The 25,812-nt window shown below is 45.9% G+C and overlaps 1 protein-coding gene across 9 annotated transcripts in view; it reads left to right on the forward strand.

The window, feature by feature from the left end:
• The window catches only part of LOC118938206 (gamma-adducin-like), a 148,102-nt gene that overhangs the window by 109,025 nt on the left and 13,265 nt on the right, over nt 1–25,812 (forward strand). For 8 of the 9 annotated variants that reach the window (XM_036940217.1, XM_036940216.1, XM_036940218.1 and 5 more), the window contains 8 exons: nt 3,587–3,836; nt 11,631–11,769; nt 13,800–13,951; nt 14,266–14,346; nt 19,894–20,043; nt 20,550–20,693; nt 21,053–21,151; nt 22,380–22,556. In XM_036940217.1, the coding sequence (XP_036796112.1) occupies nt 3,627–3,836; nt 11,631–11,769; nt 13,800–13,951; nt 14,266–14,346; nt 19,894–20,043; nt 20,550–20,693; nt 21,053–21,151; nt 22,380–22,556 (1,152 nt within the window). In that variant the 5' untranslated portion in view covers nt 3,587–3,626. Of the gene's footprint in view, nt 1–3,586; nt 3,837–5,790; nt 5,810–11,630; nt 11,770–13,799; nt 13,952–14,265; nt 14,347–19,893; nt 20,044–20,549; nt 20,694–21,052; nt 21,152–22,379; nt 22,557–25,812 lie in introns of those variants that run through there. The other variant, XM_036940223.1, reaches the window with a different exon arrangement.

The following is a 25,812-nucleotide window of genomic DNA, read 5'->3' on the forward strand; positions in this document are numbered from 1 at the left end:
TCCAAGGGATAGAGGACTTGGGCAAAAAGAGAAAGGAAGGGAAAGAGACAGGGAGAAAATAAAGAAAGGGAGAGAGAGTGAGACTGCAGGTACAGTAGATCTTTCTCTGCTGCTAGGGTAACCCTCTTAAGTGGCCTGCGGTCATGTGACTGGAGTGATTGGTAAACAATCCCAGCTGTAGAGGTCTCTCGCTTTCTCGCTCAATTCAATTCAATGTTTTTTATTGTCATGGGAAACATATGTTTACATTCTCTCTTTCTGTCTCTGTCTGTCTGTGTGTGAAAACAGTTCCAGCTGTAGTGGTCGCTCTCTGTTGGGTGGAAACCTCAAGCCATCTGGTTGAGGCCAGCCTGCTCTCTACCCCTCCCATCTCCAATACTGCCCCTCCCATCTCCAATACTGCCCCTCCCATCTCCAATACTGCCCCTCCCATCTCCAATACTGCCCCTCCCATCTCTAATACTGCCCCTCCCATCTCTAATACTGCCCCTCCCATCTCTAATACTGCCCCTCCCATCTCTAATACTGCCCCTCCCATCTCTAATACTGCCCCTCCCATCTCGAATACTGCCCCTCCCATCTCTAATACTGCCCCTCCCATCTCTAATACTGCCCCTCCCATCTCTAATACTGCCCCTCCCATCTCTAATACTGCCCCTCCCATCTCTAATACTGCCCCTCCCATCTCTAATACTGCCCCTCCCATCTCTAATACTGCCCCTCCCATCTCCAATACTGCCCCTCCCATCTCCAATACTGCCCCTCCCATCTCCAATACTGCCCCTCCCATCTCCAATACTGCCCCTCCCATCTCCAATACTGCCCCTCCCATCTCCAATACTGCCCCTCCCATCTCCAATACTGCCCCTCCCATCTCCAATACTGCCCCTCCCATCTCCAATACTGCCCCTCCCATCTCCAATACTGCCCCTCCCATCTCTAATACAAGGCTTAACCTAAAGGCGATCCGCATGCTTCCCATCTGGACCGGTTCATGCATATATTCTGACTACATTTTGTGACGTTTTGGTCTTCGGCAACAGTTGTTTTTTCCCAGCTGTTTGTACACAAACTATTTTTCTCGAGGCAGGCCGAAGAGAAATACTGCACGGAACATTTTAGTCACATGTAGAATTGGGTGACTAAGATCTCCTCGGCAGAACCGTCAAAATAAATGACAGTTCTTGAGTTATCTTAGATGAATTCAGACTATTTTGAGGAAGTGTATACTGGCTACGGCATTTCAAGATGGACAAACGGTATTGCCGCTTTTTGCTTTTTCAAGCGTAGGTCTTTGAAGAGAGTATGTGAGCACACTCTCCTCGGCGCCAGCTGAACCGAAGCATTCGGAAGCCTTTAACCTCCACAGCCACACCGCAAAGCAACCTGGGAGATGGTTTCTTACACTCTCTGTCAATTCATACCGTCATTAAATCCACGGCCCTTTTGCAGACGTTGTTGTGCTCTCTCCTTCATTTGGCACGGCAACAAGTGGTTCAGAAGAGTCAATAACACATGACGTACTATAGTTGTTTCCAACTGTTGTGTGTTGTCATGCCAACTGGAACAGGGTGAGGCAACAGTCAGGGGAATGTATTCACTAACCCAGTCATGACCCTGATGGGCTAACAAAATATGAGTCTTTCTCTCTCTCGTTCGCTTTGTTTGTCTTTCTTTCCCGCTCTGGAGCACGTTCCGTATAGATAACAGTGTGTGTGTGTGTGCGTACGATGGAAACAAAAATCTGTCCAGAGTCAGAGCGGGTCCTGACTCCTGTTGCTGGCGTCAGATCGTTGACCAATCAGAGAGCAACGTTTCCCACAGCAGACGACCTGATAAGATGAGCATCCTCTTCCTGCTTGGCAGACACGTTGCTGTTGTTTCCTCTCTGTCCGTCTGTCCCCTGTGGGACATGTCACTGTCACCTGTTATCCTGTACGTCTGTCTGTTTATCTCTCTGTTTGAAGAGTAATGTCATAGGAATGGCTTCTTCAGAAAAGGTCATGGTCAAGTGAATTGACTTTGTATTGACACTTGACCTGGGGCTCTGCATACTCATGTCTCACTGTCTGTTTAGCATGCAGTTTGGTTAAAGTGACTGTTGCTGTTCAGAGGATTTCACTTATTTTGCAGTGATAGTCCTCTTTGACTTGTCTGTTTGCCACTAGTTTGGATGCCTTTTAGTTGGGACCGTTGTTGCCCACAGGAATAGACTTAGTTTGTGTGCATTCATAACTTGGGGCTCTGCATCTGTGCTCAATAGTAGTTTGCAACAGGACTTAAAACTATTGTTTTCCCACAGTCTGGTAAATGAGTCTTCTGCAGAATAAATGTTCCCTTTGGGGTGATAAACCTTTCCACCACTACATGGGAAGTTGGGAACTACATGTTCTGGACTTGTTTTTCAACATATCTGTCCTATTTCCATTGTTTTTCAACATATCTGTCCTATTTCCATTGTTTTTCAACATATCTGTCCCATGTCCATTGTTTTTCAACATATCTGTCCCATGTCCATTGTTTTTCAACATATCTGTCCCATTTCCATTGTTTTTCAACATATATGTCATATTTCCATTGTTTTTCAACATATCTGTCCCATTTCCATTGTTTTTCAACATATATGTCCCATTTCCATTGTTTTTCAACATATCTGTCCCATTTCCATTGTTTTTCAACATATCTGTCCCATTTCCATTGTTTTTCAACATATCTGTCATATTTCCATTGTTTCTCAACATATCTGTCCCATTTCCATTGTTTTTCAACATACCTGTCCCATTTCCATTGTTTTTCAACATATCTGTCCCATTTCCATTGTTTTTCAACATATCTGTCCCATTTCCATAGTTTTTCAACATATCTGTCCCATTTCCATTGTTTCTCAACATATCTGTCCCATTTCCATTGTTTTTCAACATATCTGTCCCATTTCCATTGTTTTTCAACATATCTGTCCCATTTCCATTGTTTTTCAACATATGTCATATTTCCATTGTTTCTCAACATATCTGTCCCATTTCCATTGTTTTTCAACATATCTGTCCCATTTCCATTGTGAAACATATCTGTCCCATTTCCATTGTGAAACATATCTGTCCCATTTCCATTGTTTCTCAACATATCTGTCCCATTTCCATTGTTTTTCAACATATCTGTCCCATTTCCATTGTTTTTCAACATATCTGTCCAATTCCCATTGTTTTTCAACATATCTGTCCCATTTCCATTGTTTTTCAACATATCTGACCCATTTCCATTGTTTTTCAACATATCTGTCCCATTTCCATTGTTTTTCAACATATCTGTCCTATTTCCATTGTTTTTCAACATATCTGTCCTATTTCCAATGTTTTTCAACATATCTGTCCTATTTCCATTGTTTTTCAACATATCTGTCCTATTTCCATTGCGTCTTTTAGTTTAGTTCAGTGTAAAACCGCTGTCACACAAAGCAATTTGGACACAATTACTGTTGCAGTTACAGGATGCAAGTGACATTTTCTCAAGCAACTTGAATGATGCATGATGCAACTCAAACTGTCAGATCTCTATTCTAAATCTCTCCCTCTCTCCCTCGTTCCAGTGAGAAGCTGAGCTCGATCAGAGGAGCGTAGGAAGCAGGCATGAGCGCAGGAGGCCATCACGCCGTGGTGACCACCCCTCCCACGCCCAGCGGCGGTGGAGGAACCGGTGGTCCTAAGGAACGATACTTTGACCGCATCGACCCCAACGATCCCGAGTACCTGAGAGAGAGGAACATGTCACCTGACCTCAGACAGGACTTCAATATGATGGAACAGAAGAAGAGAGTCACACAGATACTACAGAGTCCTGTAAGTAGGAGAGAGAAAGAGGGTGAGGGGGGGGAGTCACACAGATACTACAGAGTCCTGTAAGTGTGTGGGGGGGGGGGGGGGGGGGGGGGGGTAGAGAGGAGAGTCACACAGATACTACAGAGTCCTGTAAGTAGGAGAGGGGGGGTAGAGAGGAGAGTCACACAGATACTACAGAGTCCTGTAAGTAGGAGAGGGGGGGTAGAGAGGAGAGTCACACAGATACTACAGAGTTCTGTAAGTGAGGAGTAGGACTGTGGGGGGGGGGGGGAACAGAGGTGCATCTGGCCTGAAGCTCATTTTGACATCAAGAGGACAATTGACATTGTTCACCAGTTGTTGGGAATTGGACATTCTGTCTGTGAATGAGAGTTCCCCTGCTTTTCTGCCGGCGGCTGCCATGTCAAACCCCTTGGGGGATAACACACTGACGTTGTAACGGAGACCACAGCAACACTCCAGCAGGCAGCAGACTGTTTCAGCCCAGCAGACGCAACATTACTGCCACAGATTCTATCTAGCCCTGCAACATACAGAATGCCCTCTGCTGTTATCTGTCAACTCTGTAGTCTGTTCTCCAAGCCCCTAAATCACTCAGATACACCTGCTTGTTTACCTGCAGGTATTGACTCAAGGCAGGACATGTCTGTAGCTCAGGTTCATAGCTTTTGGCTGAGTGTGTGTGCGTGCGTCTGTGTGTGTGTGTGTGTGTGTGTCCGAGTGTGTGTGTGTGTGTGTGTGTGTGTGTGTCCGAGTGTGTGCGTGCGTGCGTCCGAGTGTGTGCATGCGTGCGTGTGTGCATGCGTGCGTCCGTGCGTCCGAGTGTGTGTGTGCGTGCGTCCGAGTGTGTGTGTGTGCGTGCGTCCGAGTGTGTGTGTGTGCGTGCGTCTGAGTGTGTGTGTGTGTGTGTCCGAGTGTGTGTGTGCGTGCGTCCGTGTGTGTGTGTGTGTGTGTGTGTGTGTGCGTGCGTCCGAGTGTGTGTGTGTGTGTGTGTGTGTGTGTGCGTGCGAGTGTGTGTGTGTGTGTGTGCGTCCGAGTGTGTGTGTGTGTGCGTCCGTGCGTGTGTGTGCGTCCGTGTGTGTGTGTGCGTCCGTGTGTGTGTGTGTGTGCGCTGGTGTAGCCGTGTTCTATTTAAAGCGTTAAATGGGATCCACATTCAACACATGCCACCGCGGGGTCTTTGGCGCGCTTTTATACCAGCTGTCGAGAGATCAGGAGACGAGCACAGAGTCTCTCTGCTTTAAACTTCACCGGTGTGTTTAGTGTGTGTGTGTCTTTTGTCTGAAAATGTCTATGTTGAAGGGTTGTAAATGTGTGTGTGTGTGTGTGTGCCTGCCTACGTGAGTATGTGCGTACATGTAACTGTGTGTGTGGGTGTGTGGTTTTGTTTTGATTGTGTGTGAGCCACAGCCTAAACCTATGAACTAATGACAGGTGATGTCCCGGAGGGCATATTGTTGTCATCTGTCTCATGTGGGTTAGCTGGTTCCAACACTAGTGTAACACTACTCTATCACAACAACAATAAACATCTCCCTCCAGCACTCTGCCTTTCCATCTCTTTCTTTCTCTCTTTCTCTCTCCTTTCTCTCTCTTTCTCTCACCCTCTCTCTTTCTCTACCTCTTCTTTTTCTCTCACCCTCTTTCTCTCTCTCTCTCCCTCATTCTCTCTCCCCCTCTATTCTCTTTCTCTCCCTCTCCCTGCATTCTCTCTCTCTATTTCTTGTCCTCTCTCTCCCTCCCTCGCTCTCTCTCTGAACATGGGGTTAGTTTATTGTGTTACCAGTGTGTTTCAGGGGAGAGCGATGTCAGCTCATGTTTTCTCGAGACAGCCCATGAGAGAGACTATATTTAAAGACTGATCTAGACCAGAAGGAACTAACCAGTTTGCTGAGCACAGCTGACTGGCTGTCTAGTGCTGCAGGCATAGTGCTATGTACACAATACCATATGGATAGAAGCTGGTGTTTTCTGTAAGATGGAGGCTTGTTGTTGTTGTAATCAGATCACAATTGTAAGCAGTGTGTGTGCTGTTGGGTTGTGTATATTTACTGCTACTGCGGTTTGGGAGAAGGAAGCAGTGTGTGTGTTGTTGGGTTGTGTATATTTACTGCTACTGCGGTTTGGGAGAAGGAAGCAGTGTGTGTGCTGTTGGGTTGTGTATATTTACTGCTACTGAGGTTTGGGAGAAGGAAGCAGTGTGTGTGCTGTTGGGTTGTGTATATTTACTGCTACTGCGGTTTGGGAGAAGGAAGCAGTGTGTGTGCTGTTGGGTTGTGTATATTTACTGCTACTGCGGTTTGGGAGAAGGAAGCAGACTTTTATTTCTTCTTCTCAGACTTAAAATGACTGGATAATTTATAGAGCCTCCCTGACTCCAAACCCCTGTGAGAGGAGAGGAAGTGTTTCATCCATGCTTTCTTTCTGTTGATGTTCTCTTTATAACTTTTAACATCTCGTTCTAAAGAACATTAGAAAAGCAACGTTTTTATGTTTTGGTTTATTTACTTTATCTCAACGTTGCCTAGCTAGCTTTTGGTTTGGCATTTACGTTATCTCAACTTTGCCTAGATAGCTTTTGGTTTGGCATTTACGTTATCTCAACTTTGCCTAGATAGCTTTTGGTTTGGCATTTACGTTATCTCAACTTTGCCTAGCTAGCTTTTGGTTTGGCATTTACGTTATCTCAACTTTGCCTAGCTAGCTTTTGGTTTGGCATTTACGTTATCTCAACTTTGCCTAGCTAGCTTTTGGTTTGGCATTTACGTTATCTCAACTTTGCCTAGCTAGCTTTTGGTTTGGCATTTACGTTATCTCAACTTTGCCTAGATAGCTTTTGGTTTGGGATTTAGGTTATAGAGCAATATTGCTTAGATGACTTGTGTGCTGACATTTACATTATCTTTCAATGAGAGACCGAGAAGAAGAGAGAGACTGAGAGACAGAGATAAAAAGAGAAAAATAGAGAGAGATACAGAGAGTGAGAGACAGATTTCAGCTGCACATTCAAGATGATGCTGTACTGAAGTATTGATGTTAGGTGTTGTGTCTTTGCCATCATTAAACTGAAGACTTATTTATCAAATAACTCTAATTATTATTACGCGATTAAACTGATTAATCATGTAACTAATTATTATTACACGATTAAACTGATAAATCATGTAACTAATTATTATTACGCGATTAAACTGATTAATCATGTAACTGTAATTATTATTATGCGATTAAACTGATTAATCATGTAACTGTAATTATTATTACGCGATTAAACTGAATCATGTAACTGTAATTATTATTACGCGATTAAACTGATTAATCATATAACTGTAATTATTATTATTACGCGATTAAACTGATTAATCATGTAACTGTAATTAACTAGGAAGTCGGAGCACCAAGGAAAATATTCAGATTATAAAGATATAAATATATGAAAGTTATTAGGAAAATTATATCTGATCACTTAGTCTTCTGACTAATGAATTATTCTTTACCTCACGTTAGTCTCATTCCAAACGTTGTAAATTGTTAGTTATCTGCACGAAGGGAAGTGGGGGTCGACTGAGATGAGACACGACAAAGTTGATCTTTATAACAATTGAAATGCTAATCCTTTGCACATGAACGCTCACTCATTCGGGAATAATTGCAATCAATATATATATTTACGCTCAGTGTGTCATCGGGATCTCTGTTGAAAAGTTTGTTTCTGTTGGAGAGTCTGTCCGTCCTCTCGCTCTCTCTCTCTGTCGTGGTTAGAATGGATAGTTCAGAGTAACATTCATTCATGTCGTTATAGAATAGATGTTACAGCGGTTGTCAGTCTTCCCGTTCAATGATACCGAATTCCTAGCTGGAAACTAGTAATTATTATCAAAGACTTGTTCTTATTCTGTCGGTATCGATAGTCTAATAGTTTAACCACGTGGTATGGTTAAAAGATTCAGCCATCTACTCAAACCTTAGCTTATACTCAGGTTTATGGTCTCCTCTCAAACCTTGGCCCTATCGTTATCGAGGTAAGCTGGTCTCAACCTTAGTCCTCTCATAATTGAGAGAAACATGGTCTGGTGATAGAAAACCCGGGTGGGGCTTTCATTCGGAAGAGCAGAAAATGGCCTGTCCCAGGATGCCCAACCATAACTGTGCTCATGGGCGGTCCTCTGATTTAGTTAAACTCCAAAGGGAATTGGAGTTTCCTTCATTAAACAGACCAAAATCACATTACACAATTTCACAAACAGTATCATCCTCACTCATTTATCTTATACAACAATTAGATGTAAGCCTCATAACTGAGGCTATTATATAAACAGTGTTATGGTAATGTGGCCATATTTTGTCTCCCATGAGTTTCACAAAATTGTACCAAACGGACCAGTTCGTAGCTGGATTCTTCAACCAATCTTTTATACCTTCTCCAGAACATAAATATTGTTCGAACCTCAAGTTCTGTGAGGTGGAAGAAATTCCTTTTGTTCTCTCTATGAAAACTCAATCTCTCTCTATACTGTGGCCATGAGGAGACAATCTCCTCCAGGAATGTACGACCTGAGGTCGCAGCATCCTGAGTGTAGGAGACAGAGAGGGGGATAGTGATCGCTGTACCCAAAGAGGGCAAAGTCATGACATAGGCTAGGCAGTACAAACCCCCAGGGAGGAAAGCGCTGGTCTAAAGTAGTGCACTATATAGGGAGTTGGGGGCTGGCTGGGATGTACAGTATTTCTATTGGTCTGCCAGACAGTTCCTCCCTGCAGGCAGTGTTGCAGCTGGAATGGGGGACCGATTTTTACTGACGCACACGTCAATATAATTAATTGGCTGGCACTTGCTCTCTCGGTCGCTCTCTCTCTCGGTCGCTCTCTCTCTCGCTCGCTCTCTCTCTCGCTCTCTCTCTCAATTCAATTTAAGGGCTTTATTGGCATGGGAAACTAATGTTAACATTGCCAAAGCAAGTTAACATATGTCTTTCTCTCTCGGTCTCTCGCTCTCTCTCTCTCCCACCTTGCAACACAGTCCACATGAAAGAGTATCATTGTGCTCACTAAACTAGCAAGGCTGTTGGGAGTGTGTCTAGTTGTAATTACAGGCTATTCTATGATTCACTTGGACCATGGTGTGTGTGTGTGTCTATAACTGTGAGTACTTATTTGACCAGATTGTGTGTCTGGATGGGGTAGTGGTGTCATTAAAACTGTCAGTGGTGACGTAAAACCCTTTCATCACCTCCCTCACACACAATACGCGCGATAGCAAACCCAGCTACAGTCTAGTCATAAGTGTCTGTTGTCCTTTCCCACGCTACAGGGTTCATCCCAGCGCTCTTACCTGTCTGTCAGCAGCCCTACAGTCAGCAGGAAGAGGATCATCCCAACAAATAGATAGTTGAATGCGAGGCTGATTTATTTTAACAACACGTTAGGTAATACAGAAATATTACATACTGTAGATGTGTAACATTTATACATGGAAGGCTTTAATATAGTGCTGTTTATGGCTTTGTCACACAAAATATAAGTCTTTATTCTGATACGATTAAAAGGGAGAGTCTTTGGAGTGTATCCTGAAAGAGATTTCTTTCTCACAGTGACAGCTATTGGAACAGCTCCAATCTGCATGTCTTAATAATGAGAGAGAAGCTCAAAGACTATATTAAAGACACCATTTTGAAAGATGAATATCTCTTTGTTGTGAATGCACACGGAATCCTCTCTTCCTAAGCCTGACCGTCCAACCAATCACACACGTCCTCCCATACGCTCCAACCAATAACTGGAGAGACGTGGCTGGTGAAAGTGGGAAAGCTCTCTGTGACCGTGGCTTGGCTTTTCAGTTTAGTGTTGTTTTTTCTCAGGCAGGATGGTGGACAGCTATTCATGTCAAGAGAAGGACCTCAGGCCAGCTTGATTAGATTTGGGCTCTGGCTGTTTGTTTCAACTCAATGTTAGGACAGTGTTATGGCACAGGGTTGCCTTGTGGGTTTAAACACACACACACACCACAGCAGCTAGCTAACATGCTCTTCCGTGAGCTGTATCTGTGTTTTATTGTAGTCTCTCTGCAGAGGATTAGAGGGTCGGAAAACGTATGATCACATCCACTTTAATCTGTTAGATGAAGGTGATGGGGATGAAATCCCTGCTGCTCAGCGTTATAATCTGTCTTTGAACACATCACAAGCTCGCACACTGCAAATGCCTGCCACAGTGTGTGTGTGTGTGTGTGTGTGTCATACACACGTGCTGGCCTTTCCGGTAAAAGACTATTAAGACTGATGCAGATTCAGAAGTAATGAAGGCAGTTGTAATCAAGTTCCGCACACAGGATCCCCCCCAGGCCTGATAAATAGAACCATGGGAACAGTATGGAGTTTATGACAAGTCTTTTCACTCCAGCCTGTAACAGCACAGTCGACAGTATAATAGAAACGTCCAGAACAAACCCCAAGCCCAGCAGACACCCTATCCACATCCGCACCACTGCAGTGCAGCAACCAGACCTAGCCAAAACCGTCACTATGGCAACAGGGCCCGAACGACAACGGAATGTTTGGCCTCGACTCAGAACCCCTCAGAACCCCTAGAGTTATACTGGCTCTGTGTTCTGTTCTGTGTTCCCGGGAGATGCTGTAGAGATTTTACAATACCACCCCCACAAGGGGGGAAATGAATCGACCCGATCCCATCCGCAAACAATAATGGACTATCCCATGGGGCCAGCCGGCTGGGGGGGGTTAGAGAAGAGTAGACTGTCAGAAATGTTTTGTGTTTAGGGCGAGACTCTGGTTCTATACCCAGGCTGTTGTGGAGCTGACTACTCTTATGCAAGTGTGTGTGTGTGTCTGAGAGACATGGAATAAAAACATTAATATTGGATGTGTTCCTATTTAGGAAGTCATTGTACTGAAATGGTGTCACGTCCTATTTCTTCCCCCTCTCTGAATCTTGTTTTTAAGAGATGCGCTGTAAGACGTTTATAAGAGTTGACCCAGGTCACTAAGTAACGGAACAACGGTTCCTCTCTTGCAAAAACAACAATTGCAACATGGTGGCCGATCCCGTTGTCAGTTAGTCATTCTATACAGTCTTTCAAGCTATTACTTGTTTATTACAATTCAGTTTATTGGCTTTTGATCTCTTTTTATAGTATATATAGCTAACATTTTATATGTAAATAGGGATTTTTCTGATTGATGTGTTTCAGTACATCAAGACTAACCGTGCTATTATAAACAGTTTCTCTCTCAAATTATAGTGTTTTTTTTATAAAGAGATAATGAGATGTAATGGGATATCAAAGTTATTGCCTTAGTAACTCTTGTACTGAGGTTAAATCTAGCCAACACTGTGGTAAATCTAAGCCCTGCTGTTGAAGAGTGTGTGGGCGGTGTGTTTGTGTGTGACTCGCCCCAGTTCCCTTGATCCTCAGCTCTACCTGTCCTAGTTCCAGTTGTGGCAGTGCTTTGGAAGCAGCACTGGGTCAGTCAGGAAGGGAGGTGAACAGAGAAAGAGATGGAGAGGAAGAAAAAGAAGACAGAATGGGGTAAAGAAGGGTGTGCAGCAGTGTGTGCCTGTATCAGTACTGCTGTAAGTAGTGCAGGGGGGACTTGAGGATGTGGAGATTACAGAAGGATAGACCTCTCTGTCCCTGGTCAGCCAGCCAGTTTAGACCAGTCAGTCAGTCTGGGTTTACTGAGAGAGGGACACCCACGGACCTCCAGTCTAATCTGTGATTAATGTTTCTCTCTTCTTCTTCATTTTCTCTCTCCCCCTCCCTCTCCTCGTCTCCAGGCCTTTAAGGATGAGTTGGAGGGGCTGATTGAGGAGCAGAAGAAGAAAGGCAACAACCCCACTGGTCTCCTGGCCCTCCGACAGATCGCTGACTTCTTCATGTCTTCATCCGTGGCTGGCTTCAGCACCTCACCCCTAAGTAAGTAGTAGTGTTGGTACGGCCCCTAACCCCCATCTGTAAGAAGTAGTGTTGGTACGGCCAGTAACCCCTCTCAGTAAGTAGTAGTGTTGGTATGGCCAGTAACCCCCCCCTCAGTAAGTAGTAGTGTTGGTACGGCCCCTAACCCCCCTCAGTAAGTAGTAGTGTTGGTACGGCCCCTAACCCCCCTCAGTAAGTAGTAGTGTTGGTACGGCCAGTAACCCCCCTCAGTAAGTAGTAGTGTTGGTACGGCCAGTAACCCCCCTCAGTAAGTAGTAATGTTGGTACGGCCAGTAACCCCCCTCAGTAAGTAGTAGTGTTGGTACGGCCAGTAACCCCCCTCAGTAAGTAGTAATGTTGGTACGGCCAGTAACCCCCCTCAGTAAGTAGTAATGTTGGTACGGCCAGTAACCCCCCTCAGTAAGTAGTTATGTTGGTACGGTCAGTAACCCCCCTCAGTAAGTAGTAGTGTTGGTACGGTCAGTAACCCCCCTCAGTAAGTAGTAGTGTTGGTACGGCCAGTAACCCCCCTCAGTAAGTAGTAGTGTTGGTACGGTCAGTAACCCCCCTCAGTAAGTAGTAGTGTTGGTACGGCCAGTAACCCCCCTCAGTAAGTAGTAGTGTTGGTACGGTCAGTAACCCCCCTCAGTTAGTAGTGTTGGTAGGGCCAGTAACCCCCCTCAGTAAGTAGTAGTGTTGGTACGGTCAGTAACCCCCCTCAGTTAGTAGTGTTGGTAGGGCCAGTAACCCCCCTCAGTAAGTAGTAGTGTTGGTACGGTCAGTAACCCCCCTCAGTTAGTAGTGTTGGTAGGGCCAGTAACCCCTCCTCCCCTTTGTGAGTAGTAGTGGTAGGTCCATTAGGGCACGCTGTAGCAAAGTAAAATGAAAATGAGCATTTCTTATTGAATGTTCAGGTAATCCCTCCCTGTTTCGGGTCCGTTTTTCAGTTTTCTTCCGTTTGGTGCCTAATGAAAACAATCCTGGTGGTACGGCCCGTAACCCCCCTCAGGAGGCAGTGCTGTTGGTACAGCCCGTCACCCAGGCAATGCCCAACTGCCACTCACTGAAGCTGCATACCATACGATTGACTTTCAACTAGGCCAATATTTTTAACTCTATTGTTTTTGAAAAATGGAGACTTCCAAATCTGTATAGACACACACACTTGGTAGAACGCACGCTCATACACAGAAACACACACTATCTATCTAGTGACCTGTCCCTCCTAGCTGACTCTGGAAAAGCCTGGCATATATTGCTCTGTTCAGTCCAGGTTTCCACATGTGAAATCTGTTTCCAATCATGCAATTACAGACCTCGGAATGTGGAACTAATGATCAATTACCACGACAACCACTGAAATATAGAGTCCTCAGTTATACCTCATATATCCCATAATATGTCCACATAATAACACCACTAATCTCAGCAACCAGCGGAAAGTTACGGAATTTGCTGTAATTTGTTGAAAAGGAATGAAAAGGATAAGATTGTCAAGTATTATTTATTACTTAGGAAATATGTGAAGTAAGATGATTGAATTATTTAAAATGTACTGTAACTACATAGAATTGTCTTTGATATGAACATTGCCAGTGTCAAAGGATGGCTTGTTGCTATTTGTGTCCACTGTCCAGTGTAGAGCACTCTATAGTAAATCAGTTGGTTAGATGAGACGGATCCAGATGCATTCTACCGCTGTCTCGGATGGTTATTATCGGTTATTAACTGATCTGAAATCTGTTTAGTATCTTGTCTCTCTAATAAAATATGTATTGAATGATTGAATTGGTTTCCTCTTAGAACAGTTGATGTACTTGGTAGAATGGAGAGAACATGGTCTGTCTCCATTCCCAGGCTGCAGGTAATCTAATATGCAGGCTGTGTGTATTGATTGTTAATGATTCATGTCATTATTCATATTGATAACTATACAGAGAACAAGAGAGCTATCAATCCCCATACTCAACAATAAAAAAAATCATTTTTAACCGTCTCTGCTTTGCTTTCTCTGCTCACCCCCTCTCCAGGCCTTGGAATGGTCACTCCCATCAACGACATGTATGGAGTGGAGTCTACCACTCTGGTGAAGGGGGAGAAGCAGACACGCTGCAAGCTGGCCAGCCTCTACAGACTGGTGGACCTGTTCAGCTGGGCACACTTCGCCAGCTCCTACATCACAGTAAGAAATAAACCTTGCACTAACCTCATTCAGAACTGTCATAACCGTGTCATAACTCATCATAAACCTATTCTGTAGAACTGTGTTTTGAGACATACTGCAAGCAGGTATGTGTCATCTGAGTTCTGTCTATCCCCTGCCTACAGGACTACCCTCAGGATGTGTTTTCAGGACACATACAACTGTGTGCCCGTCCTTTTGTTTGGGAGCAGTGTGTTTGAGCATCAGGTTCCTAAAGTTTTGTTTGTGTCAGCAGCAGCAGCACTGTGCAGTTTCAAGGTCATAACAAGGTGTTTTAACGTTGTTGTGTCCAGGTCCGAGTCAGCAAAGAGCAGGACCACATCCTCATCATCCCCAGAGGACTGTCATTCGCTGAGGCGTCCGCATCCAACCTGGTGAGTCCAATCACAACGCACCAGGAAGCACATGCACCCAATAACAAACAACCAACCAAGCCTGTACCCAGTCAGGAGTGAGCTCTCTTTTTAGACGTGTGCTGGACTGTGTTCAGTAGTACCAAACAGGATAAAAGGTTTTGAAATGGAAGAGCAACTATCTCTGATATTGTCCAATAAGAATACTCATTGTCCTTCTCCAATTCAAACCGTTTTATCCCATTTGGTCCTACTGAACACAGCCCAGGTTGGAGGTGTAGTCTGTGTGTTTGTGCCAGTAAGCCAATGTACTGCGCCATGTGGAGTAAAAGGTTTCTGGCAGCCCTTCTCATAAACCCAGCACAACAGCGCCAACACTTAATCAGCCGTCTATTTCCTTGAATTATTTGAGAGAGAACTATTGGATTAGCAGAAATCTAACATTCTGGCACAGAGGCTGACACTGGTCTGTGTTTAGTCAAGCCATGGAGGTCAGGGGAGTAGAGTAATGTGCTTGATATGGCGAATACAATGTTATCCTGCAGTTACATTACTGTATCTCTTCATTGGTGAGATTGGGATATTGCTGACTGTGGGAATTCCTACAGTATGTTACTTTTTGAAGAGTATTTTATCACTGACTCTTTGTTGCGTCTGTGATTGTCCATGTTATTGTCTGACTGGCTGCCATGTTATTGTCTGACTGGCTGCCATGTTATTGTCTGACTGGCTGCCATGTTATTGTCTAACTGGCTGCCATGTTATTGTCTGACTGGCTGCCATGTTATTGTCTGACTGGCTGCCATGTTATTGTCTGACTGGCTGCCATGTTATTGTCTGACTGGCTGCCATGTTATTGTCTGACTGGCTGCCATGTTATTGTCTGACTGGCTGCCATGTTATTGTCTAACTGGCTGCCATGTTATTGTCTGACTGGCTGCCATGTTATTGTCTGACTGGCTGCCATGTTATTGTCTGACTGGCTGCCATGTTATTGTCTGACTGGCTGCCATGTTATTGTCTGACTGGCTGCCATGTTATTGTCTGACTGGCTGCCATGTTATTGTCTGACTGGCTGCCATGTTATTACCAAAACCACCCTGTCTATTTGTCATTGTCTCTGGTCCAGTGTCAGTGGTGGTAGTGAATGCTGGGTAATGTTGATGTCCTTGTCTAGTTTTGCTGCAGAACCGCTGGTGTTAGTTTCTTTCTACTTTCTCTTTCTTAGTTTCTATTTCTACTTTCTCTTTCTACTTTCTCTTTCTTAGTTTCTATTTGCTGCTCTAAGAAGAAAAATAATGGCCTCACTCACTCTCTCACTCACTCTCTCACTCACTCTCTCACTCTCTCATTCACTCTCTCATTCACTCACTCTCTCACTCTCTCTCTCACTCTCTCATTCACTCTCTCATTCACTCACTCACTCACTCACTCCAAGCACCAGTTTCTGTGACACGTCAAGTGCATTGCAGGTGAACAATCAGAGTGAGTTGTTGACAGGTGGGAGTAACAAGCATCACTCAGCTCAGCTGTCTGACAGGGTGGGGCTCAGACTGGATCAGTAACTCAGAGAGAGAGAGAGCGCAGAGAGACCGAGACAGACAGCGGGAAGATCTCAATTGCATTCTCATCTCCTTCTCAAAACCTAATGGAGGAGAAAGCCAGAGGTCCCTCCCTCCACTCCGACCTTCTCCTCCAATTGGTTTTGAGAAAGAGACGAGGCAAGAGGACACGAGGAGAATGCAATTGAGATCTTCCCAGAGAGAAGAGTAACTAGGCCAAATGTCATTGTGAATAGATGCAGAACTCTTCACTCCGATGTTAACTTAGTGATGACTGAATTGAATGAAGAATGTTGGTACAGTGCCTTGCGAAAGTATTCGGCCCCCTTGAACTTTGCGACCTTTTGCCACATTTCAGGCTTCAAACATAAAGATATAAAACTGTATTTTTTTGTGAAGAATCAACAACAAGTGGGACACAATCATGAAGTGGAACGACATTTATTGGATATTTCAAACTTTTTTAACAAATCAAAAACTGAAGAATTGGGCGTGCAAAATTATCTTTACTGTAGTACTGTAGTCACACACACATAAGCTTTGTCTCTGTGAGATGACTGAGACTACTATACTCCAGCTGACTACTATACAGCTGGCTACTATACTCCAGCTGACTACTATACAGCTGGCTACTATACTCCAGCTGGCTACTATACTCCAGCTGGCTACTATACTCCAGCTGACTACTATACTCCAGCTGGCTACTATACTCCAGCTGGCTACTATACTCCAGCTGACTACTATACTCCAGCTGGCTACTATACTCCAGCTGGCTACTATACTCCAGCTGGCTACTATACTCCAGCTGGCTACTATACTACAGCGGGCTACTATACTACAGCGGGCTACTATACTCCGGCTGGCTACTATACTCCAGCTGGCTACTATACTCCAGCTGGCTACTATACTCCAGCTGGCTACTATACTCCAGCTGACTACTATACTCCAGCTGGCTACTATACTCCAGCTGGCTACTATACTCCAGCTGGCTACTATACTACAGCTGGCTACTATACTACAGCTGGATACTATACTCCAGCTGGCTACTATACTACAGCCGGATACTATACTCCAGCCGGCTACTATACTAGAGCCGGCTACTATACTCCAGCTGGCTACTATACTAGAGCCGACTACTATACTCCAGCTGGCTACTATACTCCTGCGACTACTATACTCCAGCTGGCTACTATACTCCAGCTGGCTACTATACTACAGCTGGCTACTATACTCCAGCCGGCTACTATACTAGAGCCGGCTACTATACTAGAGCCGACTACTATACTCTAGCCGACTACTATACTCTAGCCGACTACTATACTATAGCTGGCTACTATACTCCAGCTGGCTACTATACTCCAGCTGACTACTATACTACAGCTGGCTACTATACTACAGCTGGCTACTATACTCCAGCGGACCACTAGCTGACTACTATACAGCTGGCTACTATACTCCAGCTGACTACTATACTCCAGCCGGCTACTATACTCCAGCTGACTACTATACTCCAGCTGGCTACTATACTCCAGCTGGCTACTATATTCCAGCTGGCTACTATACTCCAGCTGACTACTATACTACAGCTGACTACTATACTCCAGCTGACTACTATACTTCAGCTGACTACTATACTCCAGTGGACCACTAGCTGACTACTAAAGGCCTCTTTTCTCTTTTTTCCTTTCCCTCTCTTTCTCCACGGGTCTGTTATGGGTTTGAACTCATTAGGGGGAAGGTTTTAGAGGTCGAACACCATTGACTTCCTGAGAGAAAGGAAGTCATCCAGAGCTCAGTGTGTGAGAGGTCGCTGTGTAGTGAAAGGTCACAGGGGGGTCAGGGTTGATATTCTGGGCTCTTGCGTGGCTCAGCTGTCTGAGCTAGAAGGTGAAGGAGAGGATGCCTGTAGGAAGACAGCTGGCCCTATGATTATGTTTGATTATGTTTCATTAGTAGTTAGTATGGGAACTGAGAAGGTAAGAGACATTCCACTCCGTTAGCGCTCATGATCTTTGATACGAGGATTAGTTGTTTGATTGAGAGTTTGTTGGATCATCGTTGTCGTTGTTGTCATCATTGTTGTTGTTGTTTTGAAAGGATTACCTGTTTGACGCCATGCTCCAAGCCAAACACCCAGCAGGCACTCCTTCTGATCAGCCGGGCATTCACATCCAAACACAGTCCCTCTCTCTGACGTACCATACTCCCATTACAGGGTTTATTCAATTTAGCCACATCGAAAAGCAATATGAAGCAAGGATCTATTCGCTAGCTAGTGGATGATCTATGTGGATTCTATGTGCATCCCAAAAGGCACCCTATTCCCTACATAGGGCACTACTTTAGACCAGAACCCTATGGGCACCCTGGTCATAAGTGGTGCACTATGTAGGGTGCCATTTGGGACTGAGACTGTTACATCCTCGAGCTAGCCTTCCTCTAACCCTTGAATTGTCCCTAGGGTATGATGCACTTATAAAACACTTACATGACATTTAATACAGTAGATGTATACTCAGAAATCAGATTTCCAAATTAGATTTGGGGATCATTTTAGTCTCACAAGAGTTGGGTCACAATAAGTAAAGAATTCTGGCCAGCTGCTGCTATTGAAGTTGGATGGTCTCCATTGAAAACAGTACAGCAGAGAGAGGGGGGGGGACACACACCCCCTTCTGGCTGAACTGTCCACTGAGATTCACGTCATATCTGGGGTGGGGTCAGGAGATCAAAATGTATCTCTGTGATTGGTTCAACTCAAAGGACCCCAAGGAATTCAAGGATATGTGAACTCCATAGACATGTGGGTCACCTCTTCTCTATGTCTAACAAGCTGATAGCTACCAAGGGGTCTGCTGCCTTTGTACGTCGTTGTCGCAGAATGCAAACGTGTCATCAGCCTGCGTCACATTTCATATTCAACTCAACAACACTTCCCTCCATTATTTTTAGGACTGCTGTGCACACGCATACAGTAGAACTTGAGCTGTTCTGACGTCTGATTGGCAGACTTGTAGAGGGGGCCGGACACTGAAGGATGTGATTGGTCTCTTACAATCCAAACATGTGATGTAACTCATTAGTGTTCGATCGGCTGGTCTGGTCTGTTCGTCTGACAGCTGCCACGTTAGACATGGTTTACTGGTTATTTCATCTAACTGGACAAACGAATCCATTCGACTGGTGTTTGTCATCCTCCCACTGTCCCATATGGCTGTCAGGCTGGAAAACAGAGTCGGACATTTCATATTCAGCGTCTGTAACAGTATACAGTACATATTTAGCCTGGTCATCTGGTGATTCTGTAAGTACAAATAGATGTTAGATTTATACTGAACAAAAAAGATAAACGCAACATGCAACAATTTCAGTTTTTACTGAGTTACAGTTCGTATAAGTCAATTAGGCCCTAATCTATGGATCTCACATGACCGGGCAGGGGTACAGCCATGGGGGGGCCTTGGAGGGCATAGGCCCACCCACTTGGCAGCCAGGCCCACTCACTGGGGAGCCGGGCCCGTCCAATCAGAATTTGTTTTTCCCCACAAAAGGGCTTTATTACAGACAGAAATACTGCTCAGCACACCACTTTGGCTGTGTTGTCTCATCATAATTTGTTGTGTATGGAGAACTGGCTGTACTCTGTCCTTTCCTCCTCTCTCTCGCTCTCTCTCTTTCTGCTCTCCAACCCTCTTCGGTAGCCGGTAATCTAATGACACATGGTCATGAAGTTCTCATTGAGGACATACAGTATCAAGACCAGACACGGTTACCATTCCTTCTGTACATTTCCTGATGATGAGTGTATGAACCATTTTAAATTGTTATTACCTCTTTATATAGCTAGCAGATGTCTCCCTCACAATATATATGTATTCTTCTCAAGGGAAGTGATTCACATGTTTGTGTATGTAAAACCATACATGTGTATTTTGTGTGACTGTACAATGGCTAATGCTCTTTTCTCTCCTTCTGCCTCTCCTCTCTCCCCCCCTCTATCTCCCAGGTAAAGCTGAACATCATCGGGGATGTGATTGACCAGGGCTCCACCAACCTCAGGGTTGACCCGTCAGGCTTCAGCCCTCACGCTGCCATCTACTCCATCAGGCCAGACGCTCGCTGCTGCGTCCACGTGCACACTCCTGCCACCGCCGCCGTGAGTCACTTTTCAGTCTGTTTAATCATTCAGGATCTTACAGGAAGAAATGTTGTTTAAATAGGCCTGACTTTTAGACACATATTGTCCACATTGTGATGTTTTCAAGCACACGGTGATTTATAATGCACTGTGTGATGCTGTAAATGTTCATTGCCAGTTTCTCTCTCTCTTCTGGCTCTGTCTCTGGCTCTGTCTCTGTCTCTGGCTCTGTCTCTGGCTCTGTCTCTGGCTCTGTCTCTGGCTCTGTCTCTGGCTCTGTCTCTGGCTCTGTCTCTGGCTCTGTCTCTGGCTCTGTCTCTGGCTCTGGCTCTGGCTCTGGCTCTGGCTCTGGCTCTGGCTCTCTCTCTGGCTCTCTCTCTGGCTCTCTCTCTGGCTCTCTCTCTGTCTCTCTCTCTGGCTCTCTCTCTGTCTCTCTCTCTGTCTGTCTGTCTCTGTCTCTCTCTCTCTCCATCCTCCAGTGTCTGAATAGTTCTCACATCTCCTCTCCCTCCTTGTCTCTCCAGGTGTCGTCTATGAAGTGTGGCATCCTGCCCATCTCTCAGGAGGCCTTGATCCTGGGTGATATCGCATACTACAACTACCAGGGTAGCCTTGACGACCAGGAGGAACGCCTGGCGCTGCAGAAGGCCCTCGGACCCTCAGCCAAGGTAAAGATCTAGGATCAGATTACCCCACCCCAAAACGTGATGTTAATTGCTAGTTCATGGGATGCAAAGCTGACCTTAGATCAGTGGGTAAATCAGTGGGACTGCTTTGACAGGACTGTTTTCTAGCTAGTGTACTGTAAAAACAGTCCTGGTGATCAAATGTACGAGCTAGTCAGCCAGCCTTAATGGCATTGAGGTTACTGTGGTTGTGTGTCTCCTCTCTAGAGTCATCGACTGGTAAACTATGGAGGCTAATTACCATACTGGGGAATATGGTCTCGTTAGATGTAACTGTCCTCGTCTATGGTTGTGTTGTGACCGTTGTATTTGACCGTGTGTTGTGACCGTTTGGTGATCAGGTGCTGGTGCTGAGGAACCATGGAGTGGTGGCTCTGGGGGAAACCATCGAAGAGGCCTTTCATTACATCTACAACGCTCAGTATGCCTGTGAGATCCAGGTATACACACACACACACACACACACACACACACACACACACACACACACACACACACACACACACACACACACACACACACCCTGAACCCTGGACCTCACTCTCATCAAACAATAGGTCAATGAACTCAGTAACTCGTTTAGATCTAGATTCTACAGACATTTACTGTTCTGTTCTAACAGAGATTTCAGTAACCTCTCACACCTTCGATTCTGAAACAACACGACGTCACAATGGCTGTTATCTTCCTCTAACGCTTATTAGTGATGCTGTTCCTGTTTTGGTAGTTTCTGTATTTTCAAAGGAAAGCCGGAATGTCATTTATGGGGTTGTTAAACATCTAGAGGGAGAGTAAACGTGAAGACGGCTGGAGAGAAAGACTGGCAGGGAAACAGAGAGGTTGTGGTTCAAGCCCTATAACATCCTACACCGTCTGAATTAGAAGAGGGAAAAATAGCATTTTAAATGGACTGTATGTTACCCCACAACAACACCAGCAGGGCCGCTTGAATGGAAAGTCAATGATTTCCAGAGTTTTGTTTGGCAAAGTGTGTTTGTGTTGTGCGCGTGTGTTTGTGTGCGCGCGTGTGTGTGTGTGCATGTGCGTATGATATGTGTGCGTCACTGTTTGTGTGCCTGCTTGCCTGTGTGCTGTGCGTGTGTGTATGCAGTTTGTAAATATGGTAGACATTACGGTGTGGGGGTGTGTGTGTGGGTGTTAACGCTGACTGCTGTAATAGGTGCACCAAATCCCTATTTGAATCTCGGCCTCAGAGCCAAACAAAACATTAATCCAACCTAACAAAGCCTGCTTAATACCTAGAGATTAACCTCAGGCTACGGTGTGTGTGTGGCTATTGCAAAAAAAGTGACCTTGTATAAAAACTGTAAACTGTAATACCTCCCTGGGTTGCATTTCTCAATTGTCTAGATTCCTCTCGATAGAACTCGAAATGGCTCATTTCTCTTTCTCCCTCTTTCTCTTTCTCCCTCTTTCTCTCTCTTTCCCTCTCTCTCTCTCTCTCTCTCTCTCTCTCTCTCTCCCATCTCTCTCCGTCCTTCCCTCTCCCATCTCTCCCATCTCTCTCTCCCCCATCTGTTCTCTCTCTCTCCCCCATCTCTCTCCCTCCTTCCCTCTCCCTCCTTCCCTCTCCCATCTCTCCCTCTCCCATCTCTCTCTCCCCCATCTGTCTCTCTCTCTCCCCCATCTGTCTCTCTCTCCCTCTAGGTGAATGCGGTCTCGTGTGCTGGCAGCGTAGACAACCTGATTGTGTTAGATGCTGAGAAGTATAAGTCTCGGACCCATGCAGTGGCCGATGCAGCGTCTGTCAACATGGGAAGCCCACACAAGTGGAAGGTGGGAGAGCTGGAGTTTGAATCTCTCATGAGGATGCTGGATAACCTGGTGAGTGGTTTACACTGACACACACACACACACACTCTCCTTTCCCTGCTACACACACACACCATCCCCCCTCCACACACACACACACACTGTAATCTACATTACTATATAATATCATTGCTGTGACAGTGACTCCTAGCTATGCCATATGTGCAGTTGGCACTAGCCACCAAGGTCATGGGAGGAAGCGGGGCTACCACCCACGCTACCCAGGCTATGAGTTGACCTGCTGGGCTGGCCCTGTCCCAGGTGCCCCCCTCCTGCCTCTGACCTCCAGGTTGTGTAACTAACAGGGAAATGGAATTCATGGACAGTGAGTTGGCATCCAACAGATAGTGTACAGTCCTGCCCTCATTTCCTCTGTCATTACTGTTTCTGGGTCATCAACTGGATCTATCACTCCATAAAGTACAGTACATCACTGGTCCAGTGCAGCTGTGCTGGGCCCTGTAGGCTTGGGACTGGGTCAGTGATCTATGGTCTGGGCCCTGTAGACTTGGGACTGGGTCAGTGATCTATGGTCTGGGCCCTGTAGACTTGGGACTGGGTCAGTGATCTATGGTCTGGGCCCTGTAGACTTGGGACTGGGTCAGTGATCTATGGTCTGGGCCCTGTAGACTTGGGACTGGGTCAGTGATCTATGGTCTGGGCCCTGTAGACTTGGGACTGGGTCAGTGATCTATGGTCTGGGCCCTGTAGACTTGGGACTGGGTCAGTGATCTATGGTCTGGGCCCTGTAGACTTGGGACTGGGTCAGTGATCTATGGTCTGGGCCCTGTAGACTTGGGACTGGGTCAGTGATCTATGGTCTGGTCCCTGTAGACTTGGGACTGGGTCAGTGATCTATGGTCTGGGCCCTGTAGACTTGGGACTGGGTCAGTGATCTATGGTCTGGGCCCTGTAGACTTGGGACTGGGTCAGTGATCTATGGTCTGGGCCCTGTAGACTTGGGACTGGGTCAGTGATATATGGTCTGGGCCCTGTAGACTTGGGACTGGGTCAGTGATCTATGGTCTGGGCCCTGTAGACTTGGGACTGGGTCAGTGATCTATGGTCTGGGCCCTGTAGACTTGGGACTGGGTCAGTGATCTATGGTCTGGGCCCTGTAGACTTGGGACTGGGTCAGTGATCTATGGTCTGGGCCCTGTAGACTTGGGACTGGGTCAGTGATCTATGGTCTGGTCCCTGTAGACTTGGGACTGGGTCAGTGATCTATGGTCTGGGCCCTGTAGACTTGGGACTGGGTCAGTGATCTATGGTCTGGGCCCTGTAGACTTGGGACTGGGTCAGTGATCTATGGTCTGGGCCCTGTAGACTTGGGACTGGGTCAGTGATCTATGGTCTGGGCCCTGTAGACTTGGGACTGGGTCAGTGATCTATGGTCTGGGCCCTGTAGACTTGGGGCTGGGTCAGTGATCTATGGTCTGGGCCCTGTAGACTTGGGACTGGGTCAGTGATCTATGGTCTGGACCCTGTAGACTTGGGACTGGGTCAGTGATCTATGGTCTGGACCCTGTAGACTTGGGACTGGGTCAGTGATCTATGGTCTGGGCCCTGTAGACTTGGGACTGGGTCAGTGATCTATGGTCTGGGCCCTGTAGACTTGGGACTGGGTCAGTGATCTATGGTCTGGGCCCTGTAGACTTGGGACTGGGTCAGTGATCTATGGTCTGGGCCCTGCTGGAACTCTGACTGGGAGGCTTCATAACAACACCAGATCCCTCAAGGATCAGACACTGCTGAGCTTACAGCAGAGACTCCTTCCCTTCTCTCTGTCTCTCTCCGTCTCCCTTTTCTCTCCCTTTTCTCTCTCTCTCTCTCCCTTCTCTCCCTTGTGTCCTCTTTCTTGCCTGTCTTTTTCACCTCTTTCCTCTCCTCCCTCTCTCTTGTGTCCCCAAGTCTCTCTTCTCTAACTGTTACTTGTCTACTCTCTTCTCACCTCTGTCCTCTGTATTCTCACCTCTGTATTCTGTCCTCTGTATTCTCACCTCTGTCCTGTCTTATTTCCTCTCCTCCCTCTCTCTTGTCTCCCCAAGTCTCTCTTCTCTAACTGTTTGTCTACTCTCTTCCCACCTCTGTCCTCTGTATTCTGTCCTCTGTCTTCTCACCTCTGTCCTCTGTCTTCTGTCCTCTGTCTTCTGTCCTCTGTCCTCTGTCTTCTCACCTCTGTCCTCTGTCTTCTCACCTCTGTCCTCTCACCTCTGTCCTCTGTATTCTGTCCTCTGTCTTCTCACCTCTGTCCTCTGTCTTCTCACCTCTGTCCTCTGTCCTCTCACCTCTGTCCTCTGTATTCTGTCCTCTGTCTTCTCACCTCTGTCCTCTCACCTCTGTCCTCTGTATTCTGTCCTCTGTATTCTCACCTCTGTCCTGTCTTATTTCCTCTCCTCCCTCTCTCTTGTCTCCCCAAGTCTCTCTTCTCTAACTGTTTGTCTACTCTCTTCTCACCTCTGTCCTCTGTATTCTGTCCTCTGTCTTCTCACCTCTGTCCTCTGTCTTCTCACCTCTGTCCTCTCACCTCTGTCCTCTGTATTCTGTCCTCTGTATTCTCACCTCTGTCCTCTGTCCTCTGTATTCTGTCCTCTGTATTCTCACCTCTGTCCTCTGTATTCTGTCCTCTGTATTCTCACCTCTGTCCTCTGTCTTCTCACCTCTGTATTCTGTCCTCTGTATTCTCACCTCTGTCCTCTGCCTTCTCACCTCTGTATTCTGTCCTCTGTATTCTCACCTCTGTCCTGTCTTCTTTCCTCTCCTCCCTCTCTCTTGTCTCCCCAAGTCTCTCTTCTCTGTTTGTCTACTCTCTTCTCACCTCTGTCCTCTCTTCTCACCTCTGTCCTCAATGTATCTGGAGAGTCATTACTCAACGGTCTGTGTAGCTGTCCAAAGGGGACCGCTCCTATTACACAGTCTTGTCTCACACCTCGTAAAAATACTATTTATTACAGTACAGAATATACCAGAATAACACGTTTCACAACACCACAGTAGATACCTCTGATATGGAGAGGAAGCTGCATGCCAAGAACCTCATCTGATTCTGATTCTGTGTTTCCCGAGTCAAGTTGAAAGGTTGAGTCTGGTCTCTGAACACCTGGTTAAAGTCTATATGTGATTGACACTGACAGGATAGTCTGGTATCGATGAAAAGGAGGGAGGACGAGAGATATAGAAAGAGAGAGGGATGAGAAAGAGAAGTCAGATAGAGAAGAGGAGCGCTATACAGGGTGAGAGAGAGAGCGAGGGACAGAGAGGAGAAAGA

Source organism: Oncorhynchus mykiss, chromosome 13 (genome assembly GCF_013265735.2).
Source record: "Oncorhynchus mykiss isolate Arlee chromosome 13, USDA_OmykA_1.1, whole genome shotgun sequence".
Lineage (NCBI taxonomy): Eukaryota > Metazoa > Chordata > Actinopteri > Salmoniformes > Salmonidae > Oncorhynchus > Oncorhynchus mykiss.